The 21544-nt window shown below is 40.7% G+C and overlaps 3 protein-coding genes across 5 annotated transcripts; 2 read left to right on the top strand and 1 right to left on the bottom strand.

Moving 5' to 3' along the window:
* Positions 1–822: 822 nt before the first annotated feature.
* On the bottom strand, positions 823–10905 carry LOC118110824 (monocarboxylate transporter 2). 3 transcript variants are annotated; one of them, XM_035158921.2, is made up of 5 exons: positions 10074–10905; positions 5357–5587; positions 5007–5150; positions 3060–3911; positions 823–2963 (listed from the first exon to the last, which is right to left on the bottom strand). In XM_035158921.2, the coding sequence occupies exons 2-5, from the start codon at positions 5571–5573 to the stop codon at positions 2752–2754; spliced, it is 1425 nt and encodes a 474-aa protein (XP_035014812.1). In that variant the 5' UTR covers positions 5574–5587; positions 10074–10905; the 3' UTR covers positions 823–2751. The 3 variants fall into 3 exon arrangements, with proteins under 3 accessions (XP_035014812.1, XP_035014811.1, XP_047196248.1); XM_035158920.2 differs by having other exon boundaries at positions 10649–10904; XM_047340292.1 differs by lacking the exon at positions 10074–10905 and adding an exon at positions 5705–5914.
* Positions 7784–13120, top strand: LOC118110825 (uncharacterized protein At5g50100, chloroplastic). Its single transcript, XM_035158923.2, has 3 exons — positions 7784–8202; positions 11999–12187; positions 12299–13120. Exons 1-3 carry the CDS (start codon positions 8056–8058, stop codon positions 12491–12493), a joined length of 531 nt encoding a protein of 176 aa, XP_035014814.1. The 5' UTR covers positions 7784–8055; the 3' UTR covers positions 12494–13120.
* A 745-nt stretch (positions 13121–13865) lies between these two features.
* On the top strand, positions 13866–21370 carry LOC118110755 (calcium-independent phospholipase A2-gamma). The gene is made up of 9 exons (XM_035158795.2): positions 13866–14007; positions 15198–16659; positions 16922–17074; positions 17172–17329; positions 18194–18288; positions 18407–18578; positions 19037–19094; positions 19211–19405; positions 20035–21370. The coding sequence occupies exons 2-9, from the start codon at positions 15307–15309 to the stop codon at positions 20491–20493; spliced, it is 2643 nt and encodes an 880-aa protein (XP_035014686.2). The 5' UTR covers positions 13866–14007; positions 15198–15306; the 3' UTR covers positions 20494–21370.
* Positions 21371–21544: the final 174 nt, after the last annotated feature.

Here is a 21544-nt window from a genome sequence, read left to right as displayed (position 1 = left end):
ATAGACAGTATCGCTTACTCTTTTTTTTTTTTGTTACTTCTTCTTTTCTTTTTTTTAACCATGTGGTTAAAACAGAATTTGTGGATGCAACTGCTCCGACCAGCAACATGGTCAAAACATCATGTCTCAGCACGGTTGCAGTGTCTTTACACCGGGAATGTTCACAGAGATGCCTGGATTCAATCTTCCTGCTCCCAATTAAAGTCAGATTTACTGACATCAGTCACAGTTCATCACAGCGATTATGCTCAAGCTGTTCACTGTGGAGATGATACAGAGCTTATGGGAGCTGCCACTAATTGCAAGTCCTCACTCCTTCACTTTGTGTCCACTCATTAACCTATCCATGCCACCGCAATTTATCTGCATAATCATAACGGCACCTACACCTTTGTTTTTTAAATGACAGCTTTAAACAATGTTTTGCAGACGTCATAAAAACCACTGGTCGTACTGGGTACATCTGAGTTATTAAAATGAAAAGCAGCAAAGGGACGATGCACTTAAATGTAACAAGTTATTTCTAATTTCTTAACAGTTTTGAACATCACATGCACAGTAGAGAAAATGGTATTTGTTCAAGTACTGTACTTGAAGGTGTCTGTACTTTAACACTGTGTTATGACACATATACTCATAAAGTTTATAGCTTGATAAACAACTAAACCTTTATAATGGAGTCTACAAAATAAAACTTAAAAATGTGAATCATTTCATGGTTTCAGAGTTTTGAAGACGTTACTTGGACCTCTGAGAGTTTGTCGTTATTATCATTAGCTTCACAAACCACACAATAAATGAAATGACCAAACAACAATCAGATTCATCCATAACAAAAATATTTATTAGTTGCATCCTTTTATAAAATAGTTGAAAATTAGTTCCACCTCAACCAAGAGTAAAATTCTACTTACACATTAATGTTCAAGTAATAATAATTCAACAGGATACAGTATAATATATGTATATTGCTACATATATTATAATTTATTGCTAAATACAATAAAACTGACCATTTCTCTGTAATTAACTCTTTTGATGAGCAGAACTTTTACTTGTAAGTATTTGTACAATGTTCCTTTTTATGTAAAGTATCAACACTTCCTCCACTATTTCATAAACATATTGTTTTGTCCAATTAAAAAACACATTTGTGACACTTTGAAGGTAGAACTCTGGCGTATCAGGTCTAAAAAACTATATTTTTTAGTTTGGGTAAATAACACAAGATTAAAACAAACAAATAACACAAACTCTTGGTCAGAGCGACCTACAGTTTTGCATTGGTGCTACATTGACTCAAAATGTTCCATTGGTTGAATTTAAACCAGGATTCAGAGAGGAGACCTCCCACAAATGAGCCACGGACCTGCAGTGTTTTGGCCTGATTTTCAGGCGATGTAATCTGAGGTTATAAATAAATGTATTGATTCGGTCGCATAAGCGATTTTCAGGCTTCTGAAGCAGACAGTCAATATGCACCTTGCAGCGACATGATAAAGAATTTAAACATACATCTGTAATAATGGCCTTGTTCATTTACTGAATGGCTCGCCCATGCATCTTGTACAGCAGGTGCTCAAGGCCTGCATGGCACTGAGGAGCTGTAATGACGCAGTGTGCTGGAAAATGAAGTTTGACCTGTGGTGGGATAATGTGGCCTGGCATGAAATCGCAGTTTTGTTCTCTGACATGTGCAAGATGAGTCAGAATCTTTGTCCTTGTATTATTAGGTTTTTCCACAATGTAGAAATATGTCTTAGCAGAAAAAGATTAAGTTAAGAATACAAAGCTGAAATGTTTGGTGGCCTGTAGCTATAGTAGAAATGTCTTCTTCAGCCACAGATGCAAATGCAATCTTATATCTTAATGCACATTGGGTTCTTGGCTCTTATTTAAATGCTAAAACATTTCCATAACTTCTTTCCGAATTCTAAATCGGGTGCAGCAGTGAAACAACTCTTACAGATTCCTGTAACACTGAAAATGTTTTTTCTTTTACTGACATGAAGAATGAATAATGAATTTTTCTCTACAAGTGATATTTAAATTTCTGGGCAGCATGAGGGGGGAATCCTGGGAATGAGTTTTAAGGGAGAAAGTCTGTTGTCTTTACACCAGACATTTAATATTCTCTTTTTTCTTTCTTTTACTGCTGCCTCCTCGGTGACTCATTCAACAGTTTCTGGAGGGTGATGACCCACACTTTGGAAAAACAATGTTGTAAAAACTCTAAACCCTCAATGATGACGGCCTTTGTTTAATTGTGGTTTAATGGGAGAGAAACGACCGGTTCTCTGATAGTGTCCAGTGCCATCTAGTGGTCCAAAGATGATAATAACCAGCAGTGGTTTGGCTCCATGTTCTGGATTTTGACTCATTATTTTATATCAGTCCCTCAGGAAAATTACTTTTTATTCAGCCACTGAATAATCAGAGAGGCACCATATTACTTTATAGAGCCATTACGATTATTGCACTGGAGGGAACTGGGGCAGTTTTGGATGATTGAGGAGCAAAGGCCATGAGAGTTACTGTTGTGACACAACGTCATAATTATAATACTTTACATAAAACAACCGTTAAAACAGCAAATGTTAATACAGATATGTAGCAAAGGTCCAGACAGATAAACTCAACCAAAGTTAAAAATACATTTTAGTAGTAATAGGCCGTATGCTGTTTGTCCTACATGTTCCGGCTTTTGTTTCTGTCACCAACTGAAATAAAAATCGCAGTCAGCGACCTGTTTCATACGCTATTTTTTTCACCTTGGTTCATTTTAAGTTCTACTGCCTCTTCAGAATTCCTCATCTCCGCAGCCACGCTCTGCCTCCGCTCCTCGTCCAGTTTCTTGTAGTTGTAGTAATTCATGATGAAGAAAAATATGCCAGGCACCAGCATTATCACGCCACAGGCATAGTACATGTATTTGTAATCCCCAAACTTATCAACCAGGGCTCCTGAAAGAGAAGATACATGTCATTGGTTACCATTTTACAAATCTCTTGTTTTTTAGTACTGAAAATGTCTTTTGTGTGTTTGTGGGATTTACGAACCTGACATTGGAGGTCCAAGCAGCACCGGTCCGCACTCGATGATGGTGACGAGTCCCACAGCGGTGGAGAAGCGCTTCGGTCCCACGAGGTCCATCAGGACCTCAAAGAGCAGCGCACAAAGCATCCCGAAGGCCACGCCGAAGAAGACAGTGTAGACCACCAGACCCGCATATCCTTCTGCCAGTGGGCACAAGAGGTGACACACACCGTTGTATGCGACAGCAAAGCTGAAGAAATACTGGATCCTTGGCCGAACCCACTTGGTGTTGCCGATGAAGCCGGTTGCTGGTCTGACAAACATGTCGACCAGAGCAAAGATAGAAAGCAAGAAAGCTGCCGAATATTCATCGACCCCCAGATGTCGGGCATACGGTGCCAGAAAAACCACAGGTGCGAAAAAGCCAAAAAACATGACCACGTTACCGATCAGATAAATGAGGAAGCCTCTGTGTTTGAAAAGGGAGACATCTATGAATTTGTCCAAACAGCGCTCGCTCTTGCCTTCACTTTGGTTTTCTTCAGTCAGCAGGTTCGCAGACTGTGCGTTGGCGTTTGCAGTAGGGTCCTCCTGGTCGCACGGCGGCGGTTCGAGCTTCGGTTTGGGTTGGACGACCTTGTTGACTGGCCTCATCAGAGCACCAGCGACGCAGCAGTTCAGAACGATTGCTCCCAGGATGAGGAAGCTCCCTCTCCAGCCAAAAGAATCGAACAGAAACTGGTTGAGAGGAGCCAGAGTGAACAGAACGACTGGACTTCCTGTCATGGCGAGCCCGTTCGCCAGCGGCCTTTTCACCTGGAAGTAGGTGCCGATGATCGTCAAGGCTGGCTGCAGGTTGAAGGCAAGGCCTAAACCTGGTGCAACAATAAAACGGTTAATTGCACGACATGAATAATTGGTTTTACTTGGATAAATAAACAGTAAAGTGAGAACTGTAATTCAGTTTTACTATTCAATGTATATGTTATGTTATGTTTGTTGCAAAATGTTGATATAGATAAACTGCAGAGAGTAAATATGAATATCAATCACATTATGAATTTGTGCAAGGCTGGTGCACAACTACATATTTCAGACAAATTGTTCTGTTGACACTTTGTGATTTAAAAAGAATGATTGGCAAAAGTTTTGATGATGGATCAATAGTTTGAATCATTTCTGAAGAAACATCTTCATTTATCAGCTTCTTAGTTATGAGAATTCACTTCTTTGCTTTTTCACTTGTGATAATAAAATGATTTTCTTTGGCTCTGGACTGTTGGTTGGACTGAAGTAGCCATTAGAAGATGTCACTTTGACAAATTGGGACCTTTTTCACTATGATCTGAGTTTTTAAAAACCACTGATTAGTTAATAAATAATAATTTTATTTCCGTGGTCGTTCAATACTTTTTATTTTAAGGGAAAATCCTGTGACCAATTTCATGTAAATTCCTTTTCTGTGTTACTACTAGATTACAGATTAAGTTTAAAGTCTGAAGTTGTTTACGCCCTGGTAGTCAAGCCATCATGTGATCCGGCACATATATGCATGCATGTGCGGATTTTCTAAAATGCATCTGCACTTTTGAAAAACTCAGGTCTGAACTAAGTCTTTGAATTGCTTTGATAGCACCGTTTAGACAAGGCAATGGATATTTCACTGCAAATTACAAATTCATTACAAACATTTACACACTGCACAGAATAAACAACATTAACCCACATGGGGACACAAATGATCCTACAGGGGACTGATTCTAATAGAAAAACAACTACTCATGCTGCATGAATATGAGTTGTGCCACGAGCATTGCATCCCCCTGTATCAGAAAACATCATCAGCAGTGTCATTAGTAGTGCAATGACTCAAGATTATTAAAGTGGGTTCATTTCAGGGTTATTTTACTGAATTATGTGACAAACAACAGCAAATATGATCATTATTATGAAATGAAAAAAGGAATTACCTCCAATTACTCCAACACAAAGATACAGATGTATGATAGTGGTGCCAAAAGAAGCGAGCACCATGCCAGCACAAACCATCACCCCGCCGACCATAACCACTGGTCTGCTGCCATAGCGGTTGACAAGGACACTGCTCACTGGTCCTGCACAGAGGAAGAAGGTCATGACTCATTCTTTGGGTATTTTACAGCACTGAAGGTAGATCTGATTCATTTTAATAAAGGACAAAATATTCATAATAAAATCACTCTGCCTAATTTAACTGCTGATTACATGAATTGTGTGGGAATGTGCATTTTTTGTTTTTTATTCTTTTGTCAAACACTTGAAAACATTTGATGCCACTGACCTCCTGCATACATAGAAGCGAGCATGACTGAAGACACCCAGGCAATCTCACTGTAGGAAACTGTAAAATACGCCTGGATTTCCTTAAAGTAGATGGTGAGGGACTTGGGAAAGGCATAGGAGAATCCTATGGAGATGAAAGAGCCTAAGACAACAGCCCAGCCCCAGCCTCCATCTGGTGGGGTGTAGCCCAGATTGGTTGCTGCAGGGGGGGGCATGATTGAATCAGCGTCTGCAAAGTGGGGAAGAGTTAACACGAAGTGAGCAGAGTATAAACAACGGCACATTTTTAAAAGCAGTAGTTATGATCACACCACGGAGGCCCGGTCTGCATAACACAGGAGCTCACCTCTGCAGCTGCTGTTGTACCAGACCGTGACTGTCGCACTCAGAAAGAACCTGTTGTTAAGACTTTAGATCTCATCACGTGCACTTGTTTTAGAAAGTGACCCTACACTCAAAAACAGTCGGCGAGAGAGAGAGGGAGAGAGTGAGCTCAGAAAATTGAAAGAACTTAATTCAGCAGCAAACAAAGTGGTAGGCTCCTGTTGAGGTCTTTTATACACTCTCTCTCTCTCTCTCTCTCTCTCTCTCTCTCTCTCTCTCACACATTACAAGAAGAAGAAGAAGAAGAAGAAGAAGAAGAAGAAGAAGAAGAAGAAGAAGAAGAAGAAGAAGAAGAAGAAGAAGAAGAAGAAGAAGAAGAGTTTTCGTGGCATTGCACTTTTCTAAACAAAGCTACAAAGTGCTTCACAAGAGGATTAAGAAAATGTAATAAAAGAGAAGAGATTTAAAATTTCTGATCTCTGCTGGTAAGGTCATTCCAGAGCTTGGGGGCCTGTACTACAAAAGCACAATGGCCTTTAGTGGCCAATCAGGCCCTGGGAACTGCCAGACAACAACTATCAGCGGATCTAAGAGGAAGTGCAGTGAAGCTTTGATCATCACCAAAAGACTCTTAAATACAATATGTGAACAAACTCCAATCCAATAAAGTGAGGATTGAATCAGTGCTATGTGATCACGTTTTCTTAAACCAGTGAAAATCCTGGCAGGAGCATTTTATACCTATTGAATAGAGGGTGTTACATTTACTCAGTGCTTTATGCAATGACATATTTGGCACCATGCAGTAAATAAACCTGGATTCAGCTGAGAAATGATGAGAATGTCTGTTTTCCATTCATCTGATGAAGTAAATATCTCACAAATCAAGGTACTTCAATACTTTGTTGGAACAATATACTACTACACCAGTAAAACCACAGAGCAGGCCTGCTGATTTATGTCCAACGGTCAATGGTTAACTAGAGCTATTAAAGGAACAGCTTCCAGGGTAAATTCAATACCAGATTGGTATGATCGTCAATACTGATCTAATAAAGCAGATAGTTTATCTGCCTTGCAGTGACCAATACAGGATTTTACATTTGCAGGATTTCTTCATCAAGGCCACTATTCAATTTATGGCCTCCTCTGCTTGTAACATTGACTCAGTCAACCTTCAATCTCCCAGGAGCCCTCGGGCAAAAATGTGTGGCTAGGCCCCAGTTGAACCCCTCCCCTCCTGTACATGGCAGTTTGATTATTTCCCAAGGCAAAGAAAGAAAGTACTAACCCGCCTATGTGATTTAACTACAGGAGGTTTTCTGTGTGGTTATTACTTGAAAAACTGAGGCAATCCAATAAAACCACACACAACCATGGTGTTACAATTGAGGTCTTAAAACTACATCCTCCTACTTTTTCCTTAAGTTTACATTTATATCATCAACTATAATATTAACTACAATACAAATGTACAAACATATGTGAAGTTATTGAAGTCTGCGACTCGTCAGTGGTGATGGAACTTCACAAAGCATTGAACTACAGTCAGGGTCATCACTTTTTGGGTGTTTCTGTAATTGCATGTGTTGTGATTTTTGCAGCGTGTTTCTGTAATTGCATGTGTTGTGATTTTTGCAGCGTGTTTCTGTAATTGCATAGGTGTCGTCAAACTGATGAAGCTGTTTTCTCAATTTGCATGTGTTTTTTTCTATTTGCATGTGTTTTCTTATTGTGCAGTGCGTTGATCTCTCGCTGCCACCGTACTCCAGGGACACATGAAGTTGTTTTGAATTGCAAAATGGAATTTCATTGTATGACTTGCAGGTGAAAATAAAAAAAATTAACTTGTTTAGCTGAGTCTTCTTAATGCTATGGTACAAATCTGGTGCCTTTGTGCATCTGAGTTATAAAACACAATCATCTTCTTAAAATAGAATGAACACAGGATCTCTTTGTCTTTAAATGGAGTGAAACAAACATGTGACTCTTGAAAAACCAGTGGAGTGAGTCGTCTCGCAGCAGCAGCCTCCTCTCTGTTCAGCACACACACACACACACACACACACACACACACACACACACGGTCACCACGCCCCCTCTGTCAATCACGCTGTCCGGCTAATGCTAAGCTAAAGAGTCACAGCTCCAATCAAATATAAATAATAATAATAACTTCCTCTCACTTTATTGATTAAAAACATAATATCACATGTAAGACTACAAGTTCCGGTCTGCCTTGTGATAAACGTCATCACCGTGCGACCTCTGTTTATGTTATTCAACACGAATGTAGAGGTTAGCTAACCCCGGTGTTTGCTCCACTGAAGTCAGAGGTTAGCAGCTAAAGCTAGCTCGTCTCTGTGTCTCCAGATGTTTTCCACAGTTAGAACGTGTTTGGCGTCGCGTTTATCCGCTTTATCCGCTTTAAATCCAGCGGCGGTGAGACCGACATGTGTCCCCTGCAGACTTCACCTCCACCGGACCTTCAGCTCCGAGTCCTCCGCTGCTGCTGTCAGGGTAAGAGCCAGTGTTTCTGCTGAACTACATCCATGTACTGTTTACATAGATGTCATACTACATCATGTGCTGTTTACATAGATGTCAAACTACATCCATGTACTGTTTACATAGATGTCATACTACATCCATGTACTGTTTACACATATGTCAAACTACATCCATGTACTGTTAACACGTGTGCCAAACTACATCCATGTATTGTTAACACGTGTCAAACTACATCCATGTGCTGTTTACACATGTGTAAAACTACATCCATGTACTGTTAACACGTGTAAAACTACATCCATGTGCTGTTTACACACAAAGAATCTGGTTGGACAAATTCTCTATAAGCTGCAGCATCATTGGTTTTAGGTTATTGGCTGTAGATCTAATGTTTAATAAGTTGTTCCACTTTTGTAAAGGGTTTATACGCTGTAATTTATTTGTGGTTAATACACGATTTTCTAATACGTCACAAGATCTAAGCTATAAATAAGAACAACATTTGGGTTTCCAAATTTTGTAAAATCATCAGGGAGACTCCTTCACTGACCAATTTAGACTTGTTATGGTAAGATATACTGTTTTTAAGTTTTTAAGTACAGAAGTTGTTTTAATAAACGCTCTTGGACCAGTGTGCCCCTTTTTAAACAAAATCATTAGTTTCAATTAAATTTTAATTTAATCTGTGAAGAACCAAATCACATGAAAAAAATAATTCTGAAAAAGGTCTCTGACCAAAAGCAATTAACACAACTTAGTGAGCCGTTTGATTTCTTTGAGCTCCGGCACCTCAGCCAAGCCTGATACGTGACTAGCTGTGTGTGTTTTTTTACAACATACATTATTTCAAGGCACTTTAAGGGTCCAGACCTTACATTGTTATAGAGAGAAACCCAACTGTTCCCACAACTTGCAAACGCTTGACGACAGCGTAGAGAAACAACTCCCTTTAACAGGAAGAATCTTCAAACAGAGGCCGGCGCGAGGTGGACGGCCACCTGCCTCCTTGGATTAAGAAGAGAGAAATGGGGAAAACAGGAAAGGTCGGGGGTGAAGGGGTGAATGGGGAGCGAGATCGGCAGCCGTTGTGTAACTGATGCATTTTTGTGTTTCTGCTCAGGAGTAATTCCTTAAGAAATGTAGGAAAACCCCAGTTAAGCACTTGACCTTTCACACTTAGTCATAAAGTGTAGTTGTAAATGTTACGCCTGCACGTCCTGCAGTTTGCCCTTGAACGTGTTGTTAAGAATGGGATAAAAGAATTTTGGTCCAATTGTCCTGCCTTGTTTTTCCAGAGGGTTGATCAAACAGTCCATTGGTGGAGCCTCATGAAACAAAGAGCTAAACAAAACAAGCAAAGACTCCTGCTGGTGGAGGATTTTCCACGTATCTGGCAACCCAAAAGTTTGTTTTGACTTAAGGATGATGATTTGTGATGTGTTAACTATCGGTAGAGAATTGACTTGAGTTTATAAGTGAAACAGAAAACACTTTAGGTGTCTTATCAGATAATCAAACTAACGGGAAACAAAACAGACTCTCCCATGGGGCATGATTTTCCACAAATCTGGCAACCCAAAAGTTTGTCTTGACTTAAAAATAATGTATTTACTATCAGTATAGAGCCGATTGGAGTTTATAACTTATCAGAAAACACTTGAACCTCAAGGTTTCATATCATAAGGTCAAACTAATTAAAAATAAAACGTCTTCTGCTGCTGCTGGTGGTGGATGTTCCACAAATTTGGCAACCCATAAGTTTGTCTTGATTAAAAATTGATATAAGTGGGATTTCTGTGTTAGGCTACATGTTAACTATCAGTAGAGAACTAATTGGAGTTTATAACTCCTGTTAGTTATCAGAAAACACTTAAACTCACCTTAAACACTTAAACGCCTGATCAGAAGGTCAAATTAACAAAACAAAAACAAAAAAAGCTAATTTTAAAGGGTCTCGGTGGTGAATCCTCCACAAACCTGGCAACCTGAACGTCAGTCTTATAACGGATTTCTGTGTCACACTGAGTTAACGGTCGGTAGAGAAGTGAATGGAGTAAAAACACGTTAACCGTCAAGGTGTTTTATCACAAGGTCAAACTAACGGAAAACAACAACACGTTGCACGTCCTCTAACAAATCGCTGTGTTTTCAGTTCGCTCTAAAGAAAACCTGCTGGAGAACATCCTCCGCTCTGTCGCAGCCCAGCGTGTCTCAATGAATGAGGAGGAAGATTCATCTCCATATATATTTATTTATTTATATCCCGGTGAAATCTTTCCCCCCCCGGAGCAGCACGCGCTGACTTGAGAACCGGCTCCGTGCTCACGTGCATCTCGAGCCGCCGTGACGACGCTCGGTCACGCGCCGCTCCCTCGCGCTTCCAACGTGCAAAGTGAAAGTTCGCCACAGAAAGTTCGGACCGTGCGATGAGGGTGAAGGTGTGAAATGCGCTCACCTTCTCTGCGCCCGGTGCGGGAGCGTGTGAGACCCGGGTCCGGTGCAGCCGAGCAGCAGCAGCAGCAGCAGCGGCAGCTTCTCTTTGGACTGTGACACACCGAGATGTAATGTGGAAGCTCCGGAGCCAAAATGGAGCCTGAGCCCTGTTATTAGTCTCGTGTGGGGAGGTGATCATATGTCCTGTGGCCAAAAGTCAAAAGAGACATACCAGCCCCTGACCAGCGCTCATTCTCTCTGATCCCTGTTGGAACCCAGGGGGACATCACACACCCACTTTATATTGTTCCGTTTTTCTTATCATGCTAATCTTTTCTTTTGTTGTCCTCTTTTACTGTGGTTTCACTAATTCACTCATCATGTTATTTTCAAGTTAATGTTCCACTTAACCACTTTTGTTTGTTATTAGTTCAACTTATTTTAGTTTCCTTTCTGTCGTTTCTTCTGTTAGATGCTGGTTCTGGATTCCTCCTTATACACTTATATGCTTTAGACTTAATACTCAATTGTCGTATTCACTGTATCCTGTGATGTATCCTGATCCCGGGGTAAACTGGCAAAATAATTTCCTTCATTATATATATTAAAAGTATTAGTAATTCAACAATAATTTAACTTACTAAAGAATACACTGCATGAAAAGACAATTTTTTTTTTTGTCAGTTAATGCCCCTGTAAATTTCTGTGGAAGTTCAGGTTCACGACTGTTCACAGAAACATGCCGGGAATAGACCCCCCTGCTCCTATAGGGCTAGGGGAGGCGTTCACATGTAAATGATAAAACTTTGATCTTTACAAATGCAAATCAGGATAGTTTCACTCAGTGGTGCCGAGGTTACACCAGGTACTAACTTCCTTTTAAGAAAATCTCTCCTATAAACACATCAGGCTTGGTATAATTATAGAATCATAAATTGTAGCTTGAATAGATTTACCTTATATAAGTAAGGAGGCTTTAATGACTGTAATCAGTGATACAATTTCCAGGGTGCACCTGATGATAGATTGTTAACTTTGCATGTCTGTCAAGCTCATTCAAGAAAATCTTTTGGAATGGAGGGAGTGGCACCACTGCTCATTGTGGGAACTGTTGAGTTTCTCTATACATGTTAAGCTCTCAAACTTATTATGTTATGATTTGGCCCTTAAAACTGAATTGAATACCTTTTATTTTAGTTTATTCATTTTGTTACCATGGATTTTTGTGAAGCACTTTCTAACCTTGTTTAGATAAGTGCTATATAAATAAAGTTATTATTATTATTATTGTTGTTATTGTTAATATCCCAGACAGAAACAGGAATTTGAAGACCCCAGTGCTGTGATGATCTATTGCCCTGCTCTGTTTCAGGTGCTGTATGATGGACTCTGTCCCGTATGTGTGACAGAGATTCGGTTCCTCCAGTTTCTGCAGAGAAAACAGCCTCAGAAAGTGGATTTTGTTAATATCGCACTGCCGGGCTATGATGGAGGGAAATATAAGGACGTCAGCTACGAGATGGCCATGGAGGAAATGCATGTGATTGATGAGAAAGATGAGGTAGACTCACATTCCTCCGAATACATTACGACCGTAAAATGTATGTCTGTTTAGATTAGTATTAGATTAATATTAATGTAAAACTTTGGCTAAAAATCTATATCTTGGCAGGTTCACCGTGGGATCCCGGCATTTGCGGTCATGTACGGTGGCGTGGGCCTCGGTTGGTTGGGTCGCTTCATGATGTGGCCGGGTGTTCGGCCATTTATGGACAAATCCTACGCCATCTTTGCCAGGAATCGCCTGAAGTGGACCGGACGTGGCGAGGAGTGCACCTCAGGACGCTGTGAAAAGAAAACACACTAACCCCTCGACCACAGAGAACAGAGAGAGGTGCTCTGCAATAATAAACTTTACATGAAATTGTGATTGCAAAAATACAGAAGTGAGACTGAAATCAACCTCAGAAGAATACAGCCTGTTTCCTGTTGTTCTTTCAAAAGCAGATATGGGAATCAGCCACTAGATGTCACTGTAGGTCTAAAATATTATCTCCTATAAAAGTGTTCAGTGAATTCTTTCTTACAGATCTGAGTGAAATTCATATTCAGATGTTCTGACGATAAAGAAACTGAACAAACTCAAAGTGACTGGATTAGCATGAAGTGTTTAATCTGAAAATCATTTCTTTGAGCTGGACGGACAGATTGACACACGTGGGGTGTGAGCATGTTTCACCAACTATTCACTGCAGTGCAGAACAGTATGTGCTCGTGAAAGGTTATGAGCTGTGGCTATGGGACACCACTGTTTACAAAAAACAGTGTGACAATGACACTTTTCAGGTTTAATACATTCTTTTATATTAGTTTCTTCTACGGCAACAATCTTTAGAGAATAAAAAGTATTTTAAGCCTGTAAATGTACTTTGTATACATAAGTGTATACATAAGTGTATGTATACTTATCAATAAAGTACTTTTTGGAAATGTGTTTGCAAGTACGATGGAAGAAGAAGGGGAAGATTTGTGTTTTACAATATTGGTTTGTTCTATTTAAGATAAGTTCTTTGTATCATCATTTATGTTACAATTATTAAATAAACATTAAAATTATATCTATAAAATAGTTATTTGTTATATAATAGTATAATGAATTAATAAGTTTATATGTTTTTAAGGATTTGATACTCCGCTGTATAACAAATGGCTCCTTCATTCACCTGCAGTCAATTACGTAATAGTTACCGGAAAGTATATGTATAATTATATAATTATATGTGGTGCCCTGTCAGCACCTTGTAATCACTCAATATGTACTGGGTACATGTAAAGGTACTGATTATGTAGTTTAATTTTAGCTCCTCCTAAAAGCAGTATCCTAAAAAAGTACCTACTTGGAATTTCATATGACCAAAATATTGACATTGTCAGTGCACATGGTTTCGAAGAAAGTGCGTCACAGCTGTGTCTGTTTTGGACGTGTGTGTGCGTGCGTGCGTGCGTGCGTGCGTGCGTGTGTGTGTGTGTGAGATCATGTGATGTCACGGAAGAAGCCGCGTACATCACTTCACTGAGACCCTCAAGCTGTCAACCCCCCCACACCCCTCCCTAATTTTAGACCTGTGCTTCCAGTGCAGCAGAGACAACACATGACCTTAAGCCTGTGTGGTCTGACCGAGCATTGGCCACGCTGCACCACCCCCAGCTCAGCTCAGCCAATAAGATTGAAGCCCAGCACCACAGCAGAGTAAGGTGTCAAAACATAGTAGAATTGGAGTTCCTGAAAGTTTGTCAGAAGAGTTGTACTTGACTTTCCAAGGACAGAAAGTTGGTTGAAGAGGAATTGTAAAGGAAGGAGAAGTAGGTGTTGTGCTGCAGGTAAATCTTCGTCGAACATGTTTTTTATCAGATGTTTTGTGTCAAGGTTAGAGGAGCTGCAGTAAGTAAGCTACTTAGTTTCATGACCTTCCCCTACTTACATGGGAAAACAACCAGAGTAGATGTTTGCACACCTAAGCTGCGTTCCTTTCTTTCTGTGAAGGTATCAGAGAAACACTTTGAGTGGGTATAGATTTGGTTATTTGAAAAAATTCACTTTTTAACAAGGAGAATGGTGCATTTATCTCGCAGGGACATGAAAGCAACAAAAAGCAAAGCTGTCTGTTCTCTCAAATATTTCATGTTGCCGACATAAATCTTCTGACAGAAGGTAGAGTTGTTTACAGTGTGTAGACTGATATATTTACCCTAAGGCTTCAGGTTACATTCCAGAAGGGACAGTACTCGGAAACCGTGGATTTGTTGAGCTATTGTGGAAAGATCTTTGAACTCGGTGTGATCAGCTCAAGCACTCCTTTAAGTGGGATTTGTTTACAGAGGAGACAATGTCCTCACTGTTCTTCAAGGAAATTGTGTTTTGAACCATTGTTTCAGTAAATTTAGGTTAATATAACTTTCATGCTGTTTTCTGGGTAAACAATAGACATTTGTAATTTACATGTTTAGCCCTATTTGGCTTTAGGGTTGGTGATTTCAGTCTATTGTTTCAGTTCTTACTTTGATCCAGACTGAAATATTAAAGGGTAGTGATTGCCATGAATTTCTGTACAGATATTCATAGTCCCCAGAGGGTAAATGCTGATCCCTCCATCTTAGTGACTGAATAGATTGCCATGAAATTTAAAGGCCCTAGACCACAGCATCCATTTTTATCATTTTCTCCAGGGCCATCAGTCGACTGACCGCGTTGTGACTAAAGTCTGTCAGACGTGGGACAATGGGGATCAAGGAGGTGAAGTCTAACGGTCATATGTGTACGTGGAACAAGTAGATTTTCACTTTTGATGTGTATATCCATCACAAGTTAGGTCACTTCAAGAAGGTCTGAAAAGAATCTGAATTGAACATGTTTGTAGCTAAGAAGATAAACATCGTACCGACCGAACATCCACATGCTGGTGTTGTCATTGTGAGCACGTTCTCATGTTGATGTTTGTCTTTAGCAGAAAGTAAAACCTCCAGGAAGTGTTATCTTAATCTTGTTTTAATGTGTTTGCTTTTTTTGTTAGTTTTCTTCTAGTTTCTTGTGAGTTTGCTTCAAGAGCCTAAATCAATGGCGGAACAAGAGTGACATTTGGACTTTGATTGACTGATCAGGGTCGTTACCTCTGCACCGACATGTGTCCAAGCTCTGCCAACAGGACGTTGAGATTGTACTGCACCATCAGGCACCTCATGAGCCTTCTCAGGAAGCACCCTCGTCTCGCCAAGGCCTCGCTCTACAGATATTCACTGCCGTCACCCACTTATCCTTCCAGATTCACAAGAAAAGCCACGTTTCGAAAATTAAACCGCGGTGACACAGGATTTAACGCTCACAGCTTCAAACATCCACAGGTTGTGCGTTTTTACTCCTCTTCCAATAGGGATGTATTCAAAGCCGAAGCTCCCATTGGGATCTTTGAGGAGGCACAGAGCAGTGTTCATTGGAATTCACTGGGAGGACGTCTCGGCCAATCGTTTCATCGACTGTCCAGACACATTAACAACTACTTCAAGATTAAGGACATCGTACCTCTAGCTGCAAATGCCTGTCTTGTTGCCGCAACGCCGGCATTCCCTGGCAGGTCCCAGAGGCGCAGTCTGAGTCAACGAGGAGCCAGAGAGAAAAGTGTCTCAGAGGACAAAGACACCCCACAGGTCCGTGAATGCAAAAACCAACAGGAGAGCTCAGTAAAAATTCCTTCAACCCAGGAAAGGCCTGCACTGCAATTATTTCACATCAGCTCTTTGGCAACCAGATTCGGAGAGAGCTACACCTACGTGGCTAATCACATTAACTCTGTCTTTTCCCAGGGTTTTGCAAAAGTGGAATTAGAGGAGAATGTTAAAATGTCTTCCACCATAGGGACACACAGGAGGCAGAGGAGAAAGAAAATGTCAAACACTTGTATTGTAAACGCTGAAGAAGTGACATCCAGTGTTGAACAGGCAACAGTTGAACAGAAAGATTTCTCCAGCAGCTGGGAGGAGGGCTACCTTCACTTTGCCAGACACATCAATAAATACTTTGGTGCAAAGGTGTCAGATGAGGTTCAGAGCAGGAGAGAGGAACTTCCTGTGGAAAAGACTTCTCCACGTTCAACACAGTCTACCTCACAGAGTCAAGGTGCCACGTCCCGACTAAAGCAAGAGGATCCCACCAGCCCTGAAACTGGAGGCCTTTTCCACAGCAGCCACGTCGCAACAAACTTTGGGGAGAACTATTTCCAGACGGCCAGTCACATCAACCAGTATTTCAATGGTCAAAGTGAACTGGATGAGGAGACTGATGGAAAACGTACATCAGTGGATTCAGGATCTGAAACCTCTGAGAGACTCGGAAAGACTGTGACTTTATTGGATTTCCTTCGCCACCCTACAAGTGCCATCCCTGACTTCCTGGGAACTTACCTCAAACTGGGCCCTTTGTCACAGACTCGTGTTCCCAAACCTGCCATGACTGCACGGGGGGCGATATTAAATAAAAAGGTCAGTTAAGGTCACATGTTAGGAGATTTTCACATTTATCAATTTATCTAGAATGTTTTGTTTATTCTCATAATATGATAATTACTTTTTTTCTTCTTAAATAACAACTAAATTCTCATAATATTATAACTTTCCTTTCAATTATTAGTTTATTCTCATAATTTTAAGAATGTTTTTTTTCTTCATTGTGGCCCTAATACTCGATAGCTAATAAAACTAAATAAAGCTAAAACAGCCCATAACACATGGTTGTCTCTGTCAGATCATCTTGAGTCGGAGGCAGGTGGAGGAACTCACATGTGGGTTGATTGGCAGTCTGGGACTGGCCTCATCTCCAGGAGCTCTGGTCGCCTGCGTGGAGGCGCTCAACGAACACCTCATCCTTCACCCGTCATGCAGAGCTTTAATGTGGCAGGTCTGTCGGATGTGAAACAATCACATTTCTGAGAGTTTTACTGACAGTTTTTATCGCAGCGAATGAGTTTTTTTAAAGATGATTTTAATGTTTCCAGGACAAAACTGCAGTCACACTGCTGAGGAAGAGACGAAGCTACAGGGACGACCATGATCTTCAAAGCGCCTTGAGAGAAACCTTGGCTCTGATTGGCTATGTGGAGCCAGTCAAAGGCAGCGGCATTAGGGTGCTCTCGATCGATGGTGGTGGCACAAGGTATTATCATTATTATTATTATTATCAATTAATTATTTTCCTTTCCTTTCCATGATAAATACAAAATTATATCTGCAATGTACATTATCAATTAATTTTTCACTTATTTTCTTAGTTTATAGATTCTTTGTTTTGTCTGTGAAACATCAGAAAATAGTGAGAGATGTAAGGCCTCTTATAACATCTTCAAATTGCTCATTTCACTTGACTAACGGTCCAGAACACAAGATAACATAAAAATCCTAAAAGAGTAGTTCTCGTGGTATCGTATCAAATAACCAATCAAATCCAAACTTACTGGAAAATGAACACTTGAACACATCATATATCAGTGTGATATATAAACTACTAAACAAGACAGAAACCATCTTTGCACTCTGACTTTTTTAGTTTGGTCCTTGTCACACCCACTGAGGAGATGGGATTAATCACCTACACTTCAGTCAGCCACCAGGTGGCGATCAAGAAGCTTTGGCTTTTGCAGAGCAGTTATGTTGTTCACTATCTTTATGTACAGTCCATGTTTGATGCTGGTAAACATGGAGATAATTCATTGAGCTGGAGCTTGTTCATTTCCTCCAGAAATCAATAAAGTCTTATCTTGAGACTTTGTTGATTATTTTTTGTATTATTGATCAAAACCAGCAGAGAAATGAGTAAATATAGTGAAAAAATATTGATGATCATAATATTAGCCAATTCATTTTCTCTCAACCCAGAGCCTTGATAAAAACGATCTCTTTGCTCTGAGCTGTTTACAACTAAATATATTTTAAATCCTGACCAAAATACCAATGTAACACAGTTCACACGTCATAATGTGTGTGTTCTTGTGTTCCTGTGTTTTGTCCTTGCATTATGCAGAGGAGTGGTGCCTCTGCAGGTGTTAAAGCTACTGGAAGAAGAAACGGGCAGAAAGATCCACCAGCTGTTTGACTACATCTGTGGAGTGAGCACAGGTGACGAAAAGAAAAAACACAACGGAATGAAGTTGTTGTCGTCAGCTGCATCTCCATGCTGAGTCAGTCTGGAATGTATAATGTCTCACTCCTCTGTCTCTGCATGGGTTCGTTAAAGGTGCCGTTCTGGCCTTCATGCTGGGCCTGGCTCGTTTTTCCCTGGAGGAGTGTTTCGACATGTATCGGCGATTTGGCTCCGAGGTGTTTCGTCAGAACCCGCTGGTCGGCACCGTGAAGATGGGCTGGAATCACTCCTACTACAGCACTGAGACGTGGGAAAACATATTACGGTAGAGAATCAAACAACAATACACATGTGCTTCAGTGAAGATATTACGGTGGACGAGAGAGCTCAACTGCAAATTAAGAAAACACATGCCAATAGAGAAAACACGTGCAAACTTAAAAAACACCTGACACCTGTGCTGCAAAAAGTCACATCATATGCAAATACAGATCAAAATAGCGAGTGAAACAAGTGATGAACCTGGCTGTACTTCAATGCTTTGTGAAGTTAATGAAGTCTGCGACTCGTCAGTGGTGATTGAACTTCACAAAGCATTGAACTACAGCGGGTTCATCACTTTTTTGCGTCCCCTGGAAACATTTCCGGTGTCGCTTTCGCTATTTGCAGCACATTTCTGTATTTGCATGTGTTGTGACTTGTGTGTTTTCTTAATTGCCTGCACGTCAATACGACCATGATCCAGTCTGCTCCGGCTGAATGTTCTGATTTATCCTGTTTCAGAGAAAAGCTGGGAAATAAAGTTCTTATTAAAACAGCCAGAGATGAGTTGAGTCCAAAGGTAAGAACACAGTCACCACTGCAGTTAATTATATGATCACAACGGCACTGATACAGCTGGATTAATGGCTACAAGCACCACAGTTTAACATAGGGTGTTGTTGTTACCTGCTTAAGGTTTCTGCAGTGAGTGCAGTGGTAAACTGGGGCACCAGTCCAAAGGCCTTTGTCTTCCGCAACTACAACCACACACCCGGCTCTCTCAGCCGCTACGCAGGAGGCTCAGGATACCAGATGTGGGAGGCGGTCAGAGCATCATCAGCTGCCCCGGGATACTTCCAGGAGTTCACCCTGCAAAGTGACATTCACCAGGTAGGAAACTACAGTCGTCTCTGATACATTCACATGTTCATTTTGTTGTCGTGCGTCTGGTTTATTCTTGTGAACACGATATTTCTCGAACACCCTGAGGGAGTTCCATCAAATTTGGCACAAATGTTCACTTGGACTGCACCGGTTGGCAGAGGTGTACAACCACATGGCAGTAATTCTAGTTTGAGAGTGAAATGGAATAAACATCTGATAAAAGTAAGGGACTGCAGAAAAATGTACTTGGGTGATGGAGGAGACTGATCAAGTTTCAGTAAATCAAAACACGAGATCCTCATCAGTGCTTATACATTTTTCTTTGGATTATCCAAGAGAAAGGGAGGAAATGAAAACTTGATAAAGTAAAGCACATTCTGTACTGCATCTTTACACCAAGTTTCAGTGCAGATCGTTGATTGCAGTGCTGATCGCAACCTGTAACTTGAAAAATTACAATAACTAACCCTAACCCTATAGAAAAAAGGATAACAAAACAAAGTCGGGATGAGTAAGGACAACAAGACAAGTTGTGTTGTTTACATTCAAACTTTAATGTGTGAAATCAAGCAAAATCAAAAAGAGAGATTATTATGAACTAAATACTGTAGATCTATTTCTATGTGTTTTTATAGGATGGAGGAATCCTCCTGAACAACCCCTGTGCCTTGGCCGTCCACGAGAGCCGTCTGCTGTGGCCCAACCAGCCCTTCCAGTGTGTGCTGTCCCTCGGCACCGGTCGCTATGACAATACTACGAGGGGCCCCGCCACCTCCACCAGCCTGAGGGCCAAAATCAGCAACCTGATCTGCAGCGCCACAGACACCGAGGGGGTCCACACCCTTTTGGACGACCTGCTCGCCCCGGACGTCTACTTCCGCTTCAACCCCATGCTGAGCGCCTTGGTGTCGCTGGACGAGAGCCGGCCGCGCGCCATGAACCAGCTGCAGAGAGACACCCAGATCTACCTGGAGAGAAACCGGCTCAAGTTGGCGAGGCTCTGTTTGGTGCTCGGGCCAGAGCGGTCGGCTGTGAGCAGAACCAAAGACTGGATGAGCGAGCGGGCCTGGGAGATGAAACAGAGATGGGTGTGAGGAGGTACAAGACAAATCTAGAAGAAGATGCATATTCCTCTGTGCAGGTGCTCACATACACAGACTGTGGTCACATGAGTGCACCAACACCGATCAGCTGCAACACTAAAACCTCCTACCTGTTTTAGTTTGGTGAAATGTACAAGGAGGTTATGTTTTCACCTCTGTGTGTTTATTTGTAAGCAAGATTACAGAAAAACAACAGAATAGATTTCAATGAAACCTGGTGGAAGGATACGGTAAAGAGTCAGGGAAGAGACAGTTACATTTTGGTAAAGATCCAGGACTTTTGTGCAGATATTCACTTCATCCAGAAGATGGAGGCAGCAGATATATTTATTTTCATACCACTGTGATACCACATCCAGTATATGGCTGCAGACTTGTACCATTTCTCTATAATTTTATCCTTGATTTATTGCTGATCAGCATGCATCAGCTTAGAATGTGGAACAATTACCATCATTTATTACAGATTTTCGATGAATTAAAATTTAATTAAATACAAGACAAGCTTCAGAGGGATAAAGAAGCCAGACAGTTGCTGACAAATTGGTTAAGACTGTTATTAGATTGTATTTTAATGATAATTATTTTTTCCTGTATAAAATATAAATGCAACGTTGTCAACAGGTCTCACATCTGTAAAACATTTTGTTTGACTTCTTGACGTAGACGCACAAAACGAATATGCACATTAATAACACAAGCACTCTCATGCACTTTGTTTGAAAAGCTTTGTGCAAGTTTCATATGTGAAACTGTTTATTAGACACAACTATAACTCTTTTAAAATGTATTTCTCAGAGTTGTTGACTATTATATAAGATATAAACTATGTCACAATATGTTTTTGTTGTATCATATTGTACAATTGTATGAATATTTATTTACAATAAATTAATATTTATTAAGACTTTTTCACTCACTAAATCCTAAATCACCTCGATCTTGACAAATGATTTATCAATGAAGCCCTCCAGTCTCCCGGAGGTGACGGGTTAAATCCCCCCCCCATGTGTGTGGAAGCTGTGCCCTCCCTGTCCACAAT

Source organism: Hippoglossus stenolepis, chromosome 6 (genome assembly GCF_022539355.2).
Source record: "Hippoglossus stenolepis isolate QCI-W04-F060 chromosome 6, HSTE1.2, whole genome shotgun sequence".
NCBI lineage: Eukaryota > Metazoa > Chordata > Actinopteri > Pleuronectiformes > Pleuronectidae > Hippoglossus > Hippoglossus stenolepis.
Note: the sequence above shows the minus strand (reverse complement) of the source record. Positions and strands in the feature narration are given on the sequence as shown.